The 16,846-nt window shown below is 39.4% G+C and overlaps 1 protein-coding gene across 10 annotated transcripts in view; it reads left to right on the top strand.

Annotated features, from left to right (window-relative positions):
- MBD5 (methyl-CpG binding domain protein 5) overlaps positions 1–16,846 on the top strand; it is a 105,456-nt gene that overhangs the window by 61,893 nt on the left and 26,717 nt on the right. For all 10 annotated transcript variants that reach the window (XM_074828503.1, XM_074828502.1, XM_074828507.1 and 7 more), the window contains 2 exons: positions 283–463; positions 3,556–5,694. In XM_074828503.1, the coding sequence (XP_074684604.1) occupies positions 283–463; positions 3,556–5,694 (2,320 nt within the window). The remainder of the gene's footprint in view (positions 1–282; positions 464–3,555; positions 5,695–16,846) is intronic.

Genomic DNA, 16,846 nt, shown 5'->3' with positions numbered 1-16,846 from the left:
TGGTCCTTTCTCCTTTTTTTCTCCATACACTTTATACTGAGGGGTGTTAAAGTTCTGTTGCTAGATGACAGCTTCCATGATTCTGTTTAGTTATTATAAATATATTCACTTTTTATTTATCATTTCAAAACATACTGTAAAAGTATCTTGTGGGCAATGTAGGAGCAGTCAGCTCTAAGGATCAGAGGTGAATTTAATTCAGTGTAAAATTTCAGGTTTAGGTATATTTGGTGAGTTGCTGCCTATAACCATTATTTTAAACATTGGAATTTTTACTCTCAGGTCTTTAATTTTGATCCTGGAGCTGCTGTGAAGCAGAGAACTGCTGAAGATGTTAAAGCGGACGAAGATGTCACCAAACTATGCATACATAAAAGGAAAATTATTGCTGTGGCTACACTTCATAAAAGCATGGAAGCACCACATCCTTCACTAGTTCTAACTAGTCCTGGTGGTGGAACAAGTGAGTAAAATCATGCGAAATCATTTATTTACCTAATTTTAAATATACATAATTACTGTGCAAACCCACCCCAAAAGTCTAATGTATCTATGAGTGCACTAGTAAACAGATTCAAGGCAAAAATGGAGGTAGAAATTAGAGAGATGTAGGTAGATAGGAAATGGTCTAAAAAGCAGGTCATCCCAGACTAAGAACGTGATTTTCTTGGAAAAGATATCAGATTGTTCTAGACAAAGAAAATACATTAGCTCTCATCTTTTGGAACTGTAGTAATATGTCTGATATTCTGTCACATGGGAAATTAGAGAAGCAGAATAAAATGATTATAAAGGGATTAGAATGTGGCTAAGGACTTGGCTAAATGGGAAATTGTATTGCAAGGCAGAATATACAGCAAGAGAAGATCTCCTCTGTAATTTCTCAAGGATTATTTTTGGGGACCAACCTGGATTAACATTTTAATTATCCATATCAACAAAAAATGAGGTAATTTGTTGATGGATGAAGTTGACAGGTACTACCAAAACAAAAGAAGATCAAAATATGTTGAAAAACTGGGGGAATCGTTGAGACCTGGCATGAAAGAAAAGGTATGGCAACAAATCCTGTTAATTGTGAGGTTACTCACCTGGGGACTAGTGAAAAAAGCTATTAGCTGTAAATTATTGAGGAAGAAGACCTAGATATAGTAGCTGATCAAAGATGCCTGTGAGCAGTACCAGATGGCAGTGTGGTGCAGATCAATGTGACTAGGAGAGAGAAGTACAAATGCCGTTGTCTGCTCGCTGCCTTCCTGCACCCCTGTTCTCGCTAGCGGCGCTCAAGCTGAAATAGAGCAGAGGATCTTCTCTGAGTGAACTGCGAAACCTGTTTTATGAAAGTCATCTTAAAGTGTTTAGCTTGTTCAACCTGGCAAAATGGTTGCTGAAAGGAGATACACTTGCCGTCAGTAAAGGCATCAGGAGAATCAGCACCAGAAAATAAAGCTGCTTAAGCTAAAGGACAAAGTTAGCACTGAAAGTAACATCTACAAAACCAGAGTTACGTAGAAACTTAAACTGAAAATTCGGTATTTTCTAAGGATTACAAGAGAAGGTTCTGAAGTAGTCTTACAAATCCAAATGGTTACGCCAAAGAAGTGAAGTTACTTTTAAGACAGAGCTTGGTGAGTTTATGGTTATATACTGTGATGCCTGCAACTTGTGGGAAATGGCCCTTGATAATCTGAGAGATCTTTTGCACCCCTATATTGCTGTAATAATAACTGGGTAATTGCCAATCACTCTGCAGCCTGACTTCAAAGAGGAAAATTTTAAGGATATAAAAATTAATAAATTTCAGATAGGTAGGCAGTGCTAAGATACCGGTGCTGTTCATAGTACTAATGTGCTCTTGCATTTCCAGATTGCTACTTTAAGATTTTAAAGCTTTGTTTAAATTGATTTTTTGCAATGTAATTTATGTTTTTTTAAACTGAAAAGTGCAATTTCCCAAATTACTATGCATTTTCCTTATTAATTTTTGTTATTAGTAGTAGTATTTAAATTACACTTTTGTTTTCAAAAAATTAGTAAAATGAAGGAGGTAAAACCAGCTAAATATTAAAGACACAAGTCACATTTATGTGGTTTTACCTTCTCTGTTGTTCAGAATTTTGTGCACTAAGCAAAGAAGAAAATTTCCTGATAAATTGCCTTTGTAAACGAAATGTCTTTTCATTTATGCTCACTTACATTTGACCATTTGCTTAGGTCCAGAATCCAAGGTGAGGGTTCTCGTACATATTTCATTTTGCAGTTCAGTCTTGAGATTTGTCCCCTAAATGAGTCTTTGGTTGTATTTTGGGAAAGGTAATATGTTTGTTTCTGTCATGATGTAGCTGCTTGAGCAAATAGGATGAAGGCAGGATTGTCAGTGCCATCTGTCTCCTATGGCCAGGCTGAAGGAAAGAAGGGAATTGGGTTCTTGTGAGTAAAGGAATTTAAAGGCACCTCTGAATTCATTTGAACATGAAATCTTTAGCTTGTTATTCAAGTTTAAGTTTGCATATTCAGAGGCTGCATGCCAGGCACTCCAAGCTGAATTACATATTCCCAGAGCAGCAAAACTGGCAGAAAGTCCGCCAGACATGGAGCTGCTTGTGATGGTATTCTTAAAGTAAAACATTGGAGAAAAAAAATAAAAATCTTTTAAAATAAAACTGATAGTAGTGGGCAGAAAAGGAAAGTGATCTTGTGCTGGTAGGAAGGTCTGGTCTCAAAAGTGGGATTTACAGGAAATTTTTCCATTGCAGTGGGGTTCACATGTCTACATGTGCAAACATCCCCAAGGAATTTATCCTGAAAACAAACATATAAGGTAGAGCCCTTTCTTAAATTTAGCGGCTTCACCCCAAGCTAAACAAAAGCTTGTTGGAAAAGCTGGAGGAGAAGCCTGAATTCAGTAAAGTAGTAGAGGACAGTTCCCAGGAACAGATTAACTCCGAGGACTGGGGTACCCGTGGCGCCAGCGAGTGATGCGGAGCAGCTGGAGAAGCTGCGCCTTGCCTTGTGCAGCCATCATCTCTTCTGTCTCTGCAGGTGCTTGGCTGAATAGAAATGTAGCCCAAAGTCGAATGGCTCCCCGTTCATCCTTCTCAGGGACAGCATTTGGGGCAGGACCCTTTTCTCCTTAGGGTGCAGAGAAATTAGCCTAAACCCTCCTTGGGCTTTGTTCCTCCTGTACTCAATAGATGGTGCCAGAGGCTCCTTTTCCCTGCGACAGTGATAGCCTTCGCCAGCTCTTTGAAGTGGTGATGCTGGAGATGATGGTTAGAAAGAAAAGACAAAAGGGAAGGAAAAAGATTTAAGTTGTCCATGTTTACTCAGTCTTTATATGGGCTATGGAGTTAAGGTCTCTACAACTGCACGATGTAGTAGGGTAGCATGCGCTGTTCCAGCAACTACTTGATGATTTTGGTATTATTTCTGTTGAGGCAAAGGTTTAGCCAAAAAGCTTTCTAGCTTTTATGAATGTTTTCACACGCGGTAGTTTTGCACTGAAATGCGTGATAGCGGATTTCAAAACAGTAACTGTTGTGTTTTTAATACCAGGTGCAACTCCAGTAGTTCCTACTCGAGCAGCAACTCCAAGATCAATGAGGAATAAATCACATGAAGGAATTACAAATTCTGTGATGCCAGAATGTAAGACTCCTTTCAAGTTGATGATAGGGGCATCTAATGCCATGGGTAGGCTTTATGTGCAAGAAATGGCTGGAAGCCAGCAACAAGAACTTCATTCTGTCTATCCTAGGCAGAGATTGGGTAGTAATGAACTTGGACAGAAGTCTCCGTATCGTGGCAGTCATGGTGGGATGCCCAGTCCAGCTTCATCGGGATCACAGATATACGGAGATGGCTCAATCTCTCCTAGGACTGACCCACTTGGAAGCCCTGATGTTTTCACAAGGAACAATCCCAATTTTCATGGAGCACCCAACTCTAGTCCTATTCACATGAACAGGACGCCTCTGTCTCCACCATCAGTAATGCTACATGGTTCTCCCATACAGTCATCCTGTGCAATGGCTGGAAGGACTAATATACCTCTTTCCCCAACCCTGACCACAAAAAGCCCAGTAATGAAAAAACCCATGTGTAATTTTTCAACTGGTATGGAAATACCACGAGCAATGTTTCACCATAAACCACCCCAAGGTCCACCCCCACCTCCTCCACCGCCTTCTTGTGCTCTTCAGAAAAAGCCATTAACATCAGAAAAGGATCCACTTGGCATACTTGACCCTATTCCTAGCAAACCAGTGAATCAGAATCCTGTTATCATTAACCCAACTACTTTCCATTCAAATGTCCACTCTCAGGTACCTGTGATGAATGTAAGCATGCCTCCTGCTGTCGTCCCTTTGCCAAGTAATCTTCCTTTGCCAACTGTAAAACCTGGTCACATGAACCATGGAAGTCATGTTCAAAGAGTTCAGCATTCTGCTTCAACTTCCCTCTCGCCTTCACCAGTGACATCCCCAGTTCATATGATGGGGTCCGGGATCGGAAGGATTGAGGCTTCTCCCCAAAGATCACGTTCTTCTTCCACGTCATCAGATCATGGAAATTTCCTGCTGCCTCCAGTAGGACCACAGTCATCCTGTAGTGGTATTAAAGTTCCTCCCAGGTCCCCAAGGTCAACAATAGGGTCACCGAGACCATCTATGCCATCTAGCCCTTCCACCAAGCATGATGGACTTAATCAATACAAGGACATCCCTAACCCATTAATTGCTGGAATGAGTAATGTATTAAATCCTCCAAACAATGCAGTTTTTTCTACTGCATCGGCTGGAAGTGGTTCCTTGAAGAGTCAGCCTGGTTTGCTGGGAATGCCTTTAAATCAGATCTTGAACCAGCACAATGCTGCCTCTTTTCCAGCAAGTAGTTTACTCTCAGCAGCAGCCAAAGCACAGCTAGCAAATCAAAATAAACTTGCTGGTAACAACAATAACAGCAGTAGCAATTCTGGACCTGTTGCCAGCGGTGGCAACAACGAAGGACATAGCACTTTAAATACCATGTTCCCTCCTGCTGCCAATGTGCTTCTACCAACGACTGAAGGGCAAAGTGGCCGAGCAGCACTGAGAGACAAATTGATGTCTCAGCAAAAAGATCCTCTGAGAAAAAGAAAGCAGCCGACCACCACGGTGTTGAGTTTGCTGAGACAGTCTCAGTTGGACAGTTCTGGAGTTTCCAAAGCTGGATCTGATTTGATAAGAAAGCAAAGTCAAAGCTCCTTTCCCATCAGTTCTATGTCCCAGCTACTTCAGTCCATGAGTTGTCAAAGCTCTCACATGAGCAGCAATAGTACCACCAGTTGTGGGAGCTCAAATACTGCTTTACCATGCTCTGGTAACCAGATGCATTTTGCAGACACCAGTATGAACTCTGGCAGTCTCCAGAACTCGCTGGCACAGAGTTTACCCTTGCGAGGGGAAGGTGTGCACTGCCAGAACACAAACACTAACTTTGTCCACGGTACTAGCCCGGGCACAACCAACCATCTTGCAGGTTTAATAAATCAGATGCAGGCTAGCGGGAACTGTGGGATGCTCAGTCAGTCAGGAATGGCTTTAGGAAATTCATTACATCCGAACCCACCTCAGTCGAGAATCCAGGCATCCTCCACTCCAGTGATACCAAACAGCATTGTTAGCAGCTGTAATCAAACAAGTCCTGAAGCAGGTACGTTTCCTTCTAAAAGGATACCCCTATGTTTGACTGCTTGGAAATATATGATGACTATTTTGAAACGGGTTCCTTTTACGTATCTACTTTTTAATTTTGAGTTTACCAATATGAAAAGTCTGCCTATTTCATGCTGATATCCAGAAACTCAAAAATAAAATGAGTAAGAAAAAAACAGAAAAATATATCTCCCTTTTCCAGAACAAAATCATCTTGGCCTCCTTCCTGTGACAACTCTTGCTTTTATTATTAACTTCCACACACTCTGCATAAATAAAACCCACGCACTTTCATACATACCCAGACCTCAGCTTTGGTCACTTGCTCAAATAAATTGGGGTTTTTTTGCAGCATACCCTGCTACTTCAACCCTAGAACACTGTGGCTAACCTGGCAATGTATATTCAGGCTGTACATGTGTTCCTTACTGCTTGCAGTGAAGAGTTGGAGTTATCAGAGATTGGAGCAGATACCAGGAGTACAAAAGTTGGCAAAATAACTTCTTTCAGGGACAGCGCGGGGGAGTGCCGAGTCTGTGTTTGCCTTTATCATGATAATTTTACTAAGTTGGTAATTAAATGGTTGAATAAACTGTATATTCCGTTGGAAGAGTGTAGAGAGATTTCCTGGTCTATTCATCAGTGAAGACTTGGAGAGGAAAGAGGTATGCTGCTGTTAGTATCTCCATGCTGTTTAAAGATAAAAGGGAGACAGCTCAAAAATTTATATTTCATTTAACTGCTACTGGTTAAACAAAATATGCGATTTTGAAAGATGGTACTGTGTTAATTTCTTAAGCAGAAAGAAAACCTTCCATCTGATGTTTCAGTCTTTCAGGTTGGTTAACTTTCAAAGCGTGTGTTTGATACAATCATAGCTAAACTACATCAGGTCAAACGAAAGGGACTCTAAGCGTGCAAGCAGTCTCTCTCATTAACCCAAGAAAGAACCTGATATGTATTCCTGAGCTTCCTCCAAGAGAGCTGTTTATTCTTTGAAACACAGAATGGAATTATATGAAAACTGAATTATATAAAAATAATTTTCTGACATTATGCTGGTCATAGTTTCTGGTGACTTTTAAGGGTTTCTCTCCATTCCTGGGGAAAAAAGGCATTTTTTTTCCTTAGCTATATTGGTGGTTTGTGTCGCAAGCAAGCAGCTATTAATCCTTGCATGGCTGTTTTGCCTTGTCATGCTGACAAAGAGGAGTATTTCCTGATATAGTCTGTCTCTTCAGAGACTTTGTACTCTCCTCTGAACAGAACAAAGGTCTGGCTTTGCCTTAGGAGCTTCCTTCCCCGTCCCACTAAACATACTACAAAATCCCTTTAGTGGGAACAATTTGGGTTTCCACCTCTGTTGAGTTCAGTGGGGACCACTGGTACGTATGGTTCTTCTGAATTGTCACTGTCCTCACAGCTGGAGAAAGCTGTGAAGTTACTGTGGCATTGGACTAACTTGCCCTCCAGAGAACAGAAAGGACTGTTACGTGAGATAAGAGCCTGTGCGCCAGCGATTACCTTCAAGAAGCTGAGCAGTAGTAATTCACCCCTGGGGAATGGGGTAAGGGTTGAAAAGGTCCAAGATTAACAGAAGTTTTACACTACATAAAAGTTATCAATAAAATGTTGCTTAAAAACTATTCAAGTGGGCTTCTAAGAATGAGTCCAAGTTCATCCCCATAGGGGATCTTCTTGCTCCTGCTCCATCACTTAGACCCAGCCTTACGCTATAGCCCTGCCCTGCTGCATGGTGGGGTGGGGGCTGGGACCACTTGTGAAGGTTGCCTTAGGCCCACGGCAGGGCTTCTCAGCATTCCTGTGTTAGTTAATCACAGCCTTTCCTCCTGTCGCCAGTCCTTGGCTTCAGGCAAGCTGAAATTCTTCCCGAAAAGACAAATGCGACAGAACAAATCTGTGCATGTGTCAAAGCCCCGTGAAGAAACATTTCAACATAAACAGCCAATTCAGTTCTCACCAATAGAGGAATAGTAATATGTATATAACCCCACCTGGGAACTTCTGCTGTGGTATTTCTACAGAATGGTATTTCTGATACCTTGGAGATAGCCGATAGAATTATAGCAATATAATTATAGGGCCTTAAACTGACACTTTTTTTCTTATCTAAATGATAAATGGTAGTTCTGTGTAGGCAAAGACTAGAAAGATTTGAATACGGTCCCCACTACTGAAGGGGTTTGTTTCTTTTATTTTGATGCTTGCAAAATGCACCCAACCTGCATTTAATTATTTTATTAATATCCATGACAGCTAAAAGCCTACAGACCTTTATTCTTTAAGACGAAATTTCAGACTCTGTTACCTTTGTGTTATTCCCAGGGGCAAGGCCCTAAAACGGTGCATAAACCTTCATCCAGCCTCCTGCCTGAGTCATTGCAGCAGCGTGGGGCTCGGGCATAAGATTTAAATCTAATCAATATCCTCTGAAAATCCAGATAGGGGCATTTTGGGTTATTTGCAGGAGAATGGAAGCACTCTTTCCATGAAACTAGTGTGAAATGTTGAGTATTTTGCATTAATAATAACCTTTAAAAATAAAAGTTAGTTACCAGTCTGCATTCAGTTATGTAGTCAAAACTGATAAGGGGTGTATTGTGAATTATTCTGTATCGAGGCATAGAGGGTTGTTAGTTTTGGTGGATGGAGCTGAGCCGTGTCAGACATGCCGTGTGAACCGTGCTTTCAGGAACAGTTTAGCTGAGTAAGATGTCTTCAGAAAACTCTTGTGTTCCTATTTGAGTTTGTGGCTTTTTTTTTTCTTTGTTTTTAAGTATTTTAATTGCTAAATCTGTTTTCTGTTTCTGTGCCAGCATTCAGAATAGCTACTAATCAGAAAATAGTTCCTGAGCGAAAAAAAACTGAGAATCACCACAATTAGATAGCTGGTTATTGCCTAAGCTTTTAATTATATTTTAACCACATGGACCAAGTTTTATTATTCTAGTTTTTGTTTTCTTCTTCCGCAGATAATATCTTTAGTTTCCAGGTAATTTTCAGTATGAGTGTGATGGAATTAAAAATGAATAAATACAAAAATAAAAATTTCTATTTATGCAGTAGAAAGCTTTTGCAGTTTTCCAAGTTTGAGCCCTTGAAAACCAGTTATGCTCAATTAATTTTTATTAACGATTTGTGTTTCTCAGTTATATAGTATTTGGGTTACAAACACTGTTTAATAAGAGCTGTCTTACAGGAAGAGCTAGCAGCAGGTCTGTATAGCTTTTTTAGGGCTATTCCTTTGAAAAGAGTTCATTTTCTGCCAGGAGACTGGGTCCTAGACTCATTTTTTCTAATGAGTGGTGTTAATATTTCGGTTAACCTTTGACGCTGTCTTCCTCATTAATCAAGCCCTCAGACTTCTCATACAAACTGAAGGGAGAATCCCGTTTGCCAATTTGGCAGCTTTAAGTTTTACTCATTAAGCCACTTTGCTTCTCTTTGGATTTGTCTGTTCCTTTTGTAAAATGGGGACTGTGTCCGTGTGATATATTTTATTGTAGAGTCTCGTTCGTTTATTTTTTTCTTGCTGTTAGCATGTGCCATTAGTCCAAAAGTTCACAGTGTAGAAAATCTGTGAGTCAACATTCAACATGCAAATCCTGCTAAGAATGCAACATGCATAAATGATGGGATAGATGAAAACGAGTGAAAAATATTTGGGAGTAAAAGCTATATACAGCTGATAAGGGAAGTCAAGGGAACTAATATAATAACTGTAGTGAATAGAAATAAAGATGGTAAGTTGTCCCAAGTATCAGAACATCAGAAATATGAGAAACCCTAGTTTTGCAGTGACAAATAAAGGGCAGAGTTGGCATACAAGGGCTATATCCCTTTGCTAGACTCAGAACAGTAATTTTTACTGGCGAAATCTACAGAATAGAAAATAGTAAAATATAATTAAATAGGGAGGAGTGCACAGGACCAATACCAATCACTGAGGAGCTTCTATCCCACTCAAACAGAATTGATTTTAATACAGACAAGGACAGTGTAATATAATTGGCAATGGAACATTGCCCTGGAAAACAGTGACTCGAAGGGTTTTAGGAGGCTTTGACTTAACAGAGTTAATGAAAACTGTCAGGTCAGTGAGGTTGCAAACAAACAAACAAACAAAAAAAAAAGTAAAAAGAGAAGCTGGGTGGATCCTTGGAAACATAAAAATGGGAATAGGTGGTGGAACTGCGGGTGCTCCTGGCTCGATGTATAGTTAAGAAAACCAGAGTGAGGATGTGACGTTCTGGCTAGTGGTCACTCCTCGGGAAAGGTACAGAAATACCAGCAATTTCAAAAGAGGGCAGCAAAATTGCTATGGGTGGTTGTCAATCAGACCCCGGGACGTAAGCCCAGAGGCAGCGTCTGTGCTCTGCATTACAGAAGATCCCGAAGTCGGGCTCCCCTCCCACGCGGTGAGCCTGTCAGCAGGCCAGATGCCAGGGAGTCAAGCTGGATGTGAGGTATTCCAGCACTTGGGAATTCCCTGGAATCTGCTCTGTCAAAGAAGTAGCCAAGGAATAGTATCTCTTCCTACAAGTATTTATTCTTGGGCACTATCTGAAAAGGTGGAGGGCTGAATTATTTTTACCTTGTTGGCAGGCATTCGCTGACAACTTCCAGTGCTGAAAGCTGGTACATTCATCATCAGAGAAACGAGTGGTTTCCTTTTTGTGAGAATACTACATGTTGAAATACTCTAGCAGAGGACATGCTGAGTATATGAATGGAAAAAAGAAATTTCACAACCCAAGTGTGCATAGAAACGTTTTGAATGATGATGGTGGGCGCTTCTGACCTGAGCATCTGCTCAGCTCAGCCCCCTTCATGCTGCCCTCCTGAACTGACCTTCGGGTGGCACGGAGACGCTGCTCAGAATACTTAAACATCTGTGTTAAATGTTATAATGTAACCTCGTTATCAGGATTTCAGCCCAGTATAAGCTAAAGGACTCAGGAAAGATGGGGTTTTCTGCCAAACTGACAGTTGGCTAGAGCTAGCCAAAGCTGAGCGATCAGCGATTGTCTTCTTGCAGAATCAGAAGCTATCTTGTTGATAATCAGATTACATCTTAGAGAAGAATTATTTTCAAATCAGAATGGCCTTTGGTTTTTTTCTTCTTCAGTAGCATGGGGGGACAGGTCCCAGTTCTCTGCCATTTGTAATGTTTTGTTTCCTCTTGCTTTTTGCCTGTAGCACAAAGCTATGTCTCCTGGGGAGTGAATTGCTTTAGTCTTAGCTAAAGGACTTTTGTCCTTAGTCTTGGTGAAAAATACTGATGAAAAGTATTGCTTCAGATTTTAATTTCTGAACCTGTTTTATTTTGTAGTTTGGGGTGAGTATTGTCCCTTACCTTCTGGGAAAGCTGTGAATGTAAATGCTTTAGATGGAAAGGAATGATGCTGCAGTCGCATCCATATTTTGACGATGTGAGGAACCTAAAGCATAAAGTGTTACATGAATAAAAGGTTACATGTGCTGTTGGATGTAGTGGTAGTTACCAACGTAATGTAGGCCCTTGCTTCTCTGAAAATGGTCTTTCCTATGCATCAGAGAAGATGGAGTATTGTAGAATATATCACATTAAATGTGTGCAAAGTGGCATATTCTAGTATGTGAGTCTCTGGATTTGCTCCCCAAAATTACTTTTATATATCACAGTATTACAAAATCAGTAAAATATTTTTACTTTAAATTCAGAGGAGTATCTGGCTGGCATTCTTTATGGAGCTTGTTATGTCTGAGAAAAGTGTCTTATTAAACTGAAATAACCCCTAGACAGGATGCCAACCAGCTCCTCTTCTAATTATAAAGCCAATTGAAATGTTCTATTGATTTTGGGTTTCGGTGTTTATATAAATGTACAGAGGGACTTTTCTCCAGTGGGGGGGATGGGATGTGATTATAAGGAATCAGTGTTATTTAAATCTGGAACTGCTTTTCAACATTCTACCCTATTTCCCTTGTTACTATTTTTGGGGGAAAAAAGCAGTTATTTTTCTATTTAAATGAGAACTGTAAAGAATGGGGAAAATCTTCTCCATGAAGATTAAGGTTTCCAGGTATGAGACATATATGGTAGGTCAGGTCTGCTCCCTGCCCTGCCATTGAAATGAATATTCTTGTTTATTTGCTCTTTTTAAGTCTTGATAGAAGATTTATGCACAAAACCACTCTCATTCTCTGAACATAAAATAATTACTGACTTAGTAGGCATCAGCAATCGTATTAGGTAAAACTTAATTGTTAACATGGTAGACTTTTATGCAGTCAGTGTAAACATACTTGCTACCATGAGATTTACAATAGAAGAAAAATTTGGAAGTGGAATAGATTTTTGTTTTCAAATTACCTCTATTTACGAATGTTTATTGTTAGCAAGTGCTAGCAAATTGGAAAAACTTGGGAATCAGCTCAATCTCTACTTAATTAAACTCGGTTGTTTAGTACAGGGAGCTGAAATGAGTAAGCTTCTAATTTTAGTAGAAGTGGAAAAAGGAAATGTGGGAATAATTTATTTATAGCTAGATCAGACATGTTATGCTGGTTTTGGTGAGTGAAGATCAGAAATGGTAATATTAACCAAGCGCTGGCTTATCGAGGGTTATGACGGGATCACGTACCGCTTCTCCCGCATCCCGGGGCACGTGCTCCAAGTGCGAGGCTCTGTCGTGAAAGATGTGCAGTTACGTAGAGCTCAACATTGCTACTACATCCTTCATCCTTGTCTTTGAACTTGATACTGTCGATGTATATTAGTGACACTCTGAATTCACCCACTGTTCGGGGCCCTTCAGGCACTGCCGTGCCTAGTTTGTGGATCGCAGTGGCATTACCTCTGAGATAAATACCAAGATTAAAAGTTCAGCTCTGCTGAGCTCTGCTTACCAAGCACATCGCTTGCTTAGACACACAGCTTGGGTTCTTCTTGTGTTGTTTTGTTTCTTATCATTTGAATATGCCAGTAACTCACAGTCTTTTTTAGTCAAACAGACTCTTACTTGGTTAGGGTTTTAACGGCCATACATTTTCCTAGGAATTTATATTGATAAAAATCAGAGGATTTGTAAAAAATAATAACAAAATAATGCAGAAAGATGAGTCTTATTTTACTAAAGATATGATTGTGACGAAAAACTGAATTAATTGTATGAGATTTATCATACATATTTATCTTTCGCTATCATCTGAAAATATTCTTAAGCAGAACCAGTGGGCAACTCCAAAACTTGCTAGAGGATGGAGTGGGGACTATTGAAAGAAATAATGCTTTTTGTTGAATTTTTAGTTTCCAAATGCACTATAAAATGTTTTACCTCATCTGGAATGCATCTCCCACAACTGTGAATGGGGGAGTGATACAGGACAAGATCAGACTAAGTGCTGAGAAAACACTGAAAGACTATTCCTTCATTTGTATGCTGTTGTCTTGACAGTTTTTTACTAGAAGACTGCTTCTGTTTCTGTTAACAGCTAAGCACATAAGAATAGTTTTCCCAAAGTCATTTTAAAAACAGCAGTGATGGTAAAATGCAGAAGTCAGAAGAGACAGGGGCATGGAGAAGAGCCGAGACCAAAATTCAGTCAAATATTTTTCAAAAAAAGCCTATTTTTAAGCATTTCTGTTCTCCTAGAAACTGCTTTGGGCTTTTTGTTATTCCCCCAAAATTTTGACAAACTCATTCTTGGCTAAGTCACTTCTCAAAAGATGCAGAGACTGCATGCTGTAGTCTTTGGTGATTTTCAACCTTAAAATAATCTGTTAAAGCCAGAGTTTGAAAAACTCTATTAAGAATGGGGCCAACATTACAGCTGTTTTGTTGTCAGTTAAAAAAAAAAAAAATGATCATGCAGCATTATGCCATTGGTAGTCATAGTAATACAGTTAGCTGCTCCAGTGATAAGCGTGGTATTATGGATAGGCAGTTAAATCTGTTTCACAGAAAGGCACGTTTTGTGCGGACGGGGTATCGTATATGAAGGGAGTCCACGTTTTTAACTGGTTTTGCTGGACTGAGAAGGATGTTTTATTTATTGGTTCGTTGTTCGTGATTTCTCTTGTCTCAAGGGAGTGCACGATCTCGATAAGGAGAACAACTGACAGTAGTTTGCGGTTAACTGCTGAATTATGGTTTCTTCGGAATTGAAAGCACTATAATAAATGTGATACCAGATAAATATCTTAAATGTTTTCCATTCCAAAAAGAAAATGGAGAATATAATTACAAAAATGTATAGCACTTGGTTCTAAGTTTATAGGTAAGTGATTGAATGTGTAGTTAAAGCAAGAACATATTGTCTCAAATTTCTAAGGAATATGAGGTCGTATCATTTCCATCAGTGATTATACTTCTGTGAAAGTTAAGCCTCTTAAAATTGCTAATTTAACAATATTGTCACTGATGCAGACTGTGTGTTGGTATCTCTAAGGTGATATTAATTCTTATTTCATATTAGTATTGCAGTAGCTTCTGGAGGCCTCGAGCATGGATTGGTGACCCTATGCGCTAGAAGTTGCACAAACCATTTGAGATATAGTAGTAATTACAATGCCTAAGTGATCTTTTGTACTTTCACACCTTCATAATCTCAGGGTAAGGCATGCAGTGAAACTTCCCTCTCTCCACTCTCGCTGGATCTTTTTGAAAGGATCGTGCAGGTTTCTTCTACAAGAGCTACTGAGTTTTACTCTAGGAGAAGACAGAAGTGGTGGAGGGTTTAGCCAGAAGTTCATTACATGACCAAGGAGTTAAATGTGAGTTTCTGACAAGGGTTTAAAAAACTTGAAATGTTCTATATTGAAAAAGTAATAAAGAAAATACCAAATATAAAATCAAGCTAGCTGCATTTTTATTGAATAAGTAGAAAAGTAAGAATTGAAAAAGTGGTATCTATAACATTTATTTGTTCTCTTAAAATGTTTTAGGTGTTAATGGCTAATGAGCATGTTCTGCACTTTTAGTTTCTTAAGTACTTAATACACCTGCCTTATCAGTTACTTTTATTCTACAAATTCTAGCAATGTACTGTTGAGAGTATTGAAATACTAGAATACATAATGGATAGTTTCTTACAGAGAAATGCATTGTAAAATATTATTTGCATTATCATTTTCTAATTGGTATACTTTAACTGCAATTTTTTAGGAAAATACATATATAGTTAATGTTCTTTGATTTGGTAGAAATACTTTTAGCATCTGAAGACTACAATAGTTTGCTTTCAGCTTGAATTGTCTGGTTTATAAGGAAGCTGAGCATTATTCACAGTGTGTGAAGTCATTACTGTTCCTACATATTTTTATGCAGACACAATTCTGCCGCGGCTGCAGAAATGGTAGATGGTTTTTGACTCTTTCCTTTGTTTAGTGTGAAATCAGTAGCTCATACCCCAACTTTTCTTTCTGAGGACAGCCATTGAAGCTTGCTGTACAAGTCTTCGTATTGTTCAAGTCTTAATATTGTTTAAAAAACAGGACTCAAAATAAGATAGAGACCTCTGACTGTATCCCACCATCCCAATAGCATATGTGTACGTATGTGTTCCTGTCTTTTCATGAGAGGACAATGCTGAGATATTAATGATAAATATCTTCCACTCTAATTTCTTTAAGTGAGCAGGGATAGCGAATCTTCTTGAACACAAACTGATTTCATAATACCCATTATTTTATTGCATCTGCTTAAGAATACCTGTCAAGCAATACTTCAAGAAAAGGTACACAGATAAAATTCACACAGGAAAATAAACCTACTTTCTAAAGAAAGCAAAATAAAAATGCTCATAAATAAAATACTATAGGCCGCAAAGTATTAATTTAAAAAATGTATATCCTGTTCGGTTTCCATTTCTTTACTCCCACAACATTTATTTAACCCCCTAAGAGAACAATAGATCTACATTTCCAGCATTCTGGATATTTCTTCTTCCACTGCATTACAAAGACGGTTCCTTTTTCTCAACAACTGGCAGAAGAACTTTTGGCAGACATCTCAGTCTGCAGGAGCTGGAAGCCGGTGTTTGTCTTGGGCTTTTATGGCTTTTAGTCTAACTCCTTCATCTTTTTTTCATTCTACTTTTAAGAGCTTCTGATTATGAAGGACAGTTGTTTACTGAGCTAACATGTACAATGCCTTGGGTTTCCAGGATTGAAAATACCATGGTTTTATGAAACTTGGAATCAAACTTGTGATTTCCTTTCAGCTTTCAACTCCCATCCGCATTTCTCATCAAAAATCTCCCAACTGTCATCTTGGAGCCTGGATACAGTAATAACACATTGTTTCATGGCAGAGTTTTGGGTGAGCTAACGCACTGTTGAAAGTCTTTGGTGCTGTGGTGCATCTTCTTTTCTTCTGGCTGTCATCCTTCTCCAGGCCTGAAGGAAATGCAAGTGGTCAGAACTGCAGTGCTGTTTTCCTTCCAGCACTGCTGGCCAAGACAACTTGTTTGCATAGGGATCTTTTTTCAGCTGACATCCACCATCTGGTTCCGCTGTCATCCTGCCCTCTTTGAAAATATTGGTAAATACAATGTATAGGTCTAGATTTCACTTTGAATAAATGACAGACCTCCAAGGACATCCAGAGTGAGTTCCCGATCGCCACTGCTGTGCTTTGGTCCTACTGCCTGGTTTGGAAAGACAGGCCTCTTACTAGGACTTTCCTTCTCTTGTACTCGCAGTGTCGCTTACACCGTTGCTTTGATGAGGCATGTTACGTTTTTCCATGCTGTTTCAGAGAATTCTTCACATCTTCACGTTGCCAATGCTGGGCATCATTTTCTTCCCATTGCACCTGGTCTCCTTGTGAGTCAGAAAGACAGGACTGTTCACCTTCATCCTGGATCTTGGAGATTTCATGTTGAAACTGGGGAAGGACAGTTCAGAGGGCTCATTGAGGGCTCTTGTGGTCCTCCCTGAGGAAGATGGTCTCCTGCACCTTGTCGATGCAGCACTATCAATCACAATTATGGAAATTATACATGTTTTATAAAAGGGAAAAAATAATACCGATTTTGTCTTTTGGATTGGGGCCAAACATTCAGAATATGTCTAGCAGCACTATATTTTAATGAGAATGGGTGTGCATGCATTTCTTCATCTGGAATATTGACTTGTTGGAGAT

The sequence above is a fragment of the Strix aluco genome, chromosome 6 (genome assembly GCF_031877795.1).
Source record: "Strix aluco isolate bStrAlu1 chromosome 6, bStrAlu1.hap1, whole genome shotgun sequence".
Taxonomy (NCBI): Eukaryota; Metazoa; Chordata; class Aves; order Strigiformes; family Strigidae; genus Strix; species Strix aluco.
This window is presented reverse-complemented; position numbering and strand designations above follow the sequence as displayed.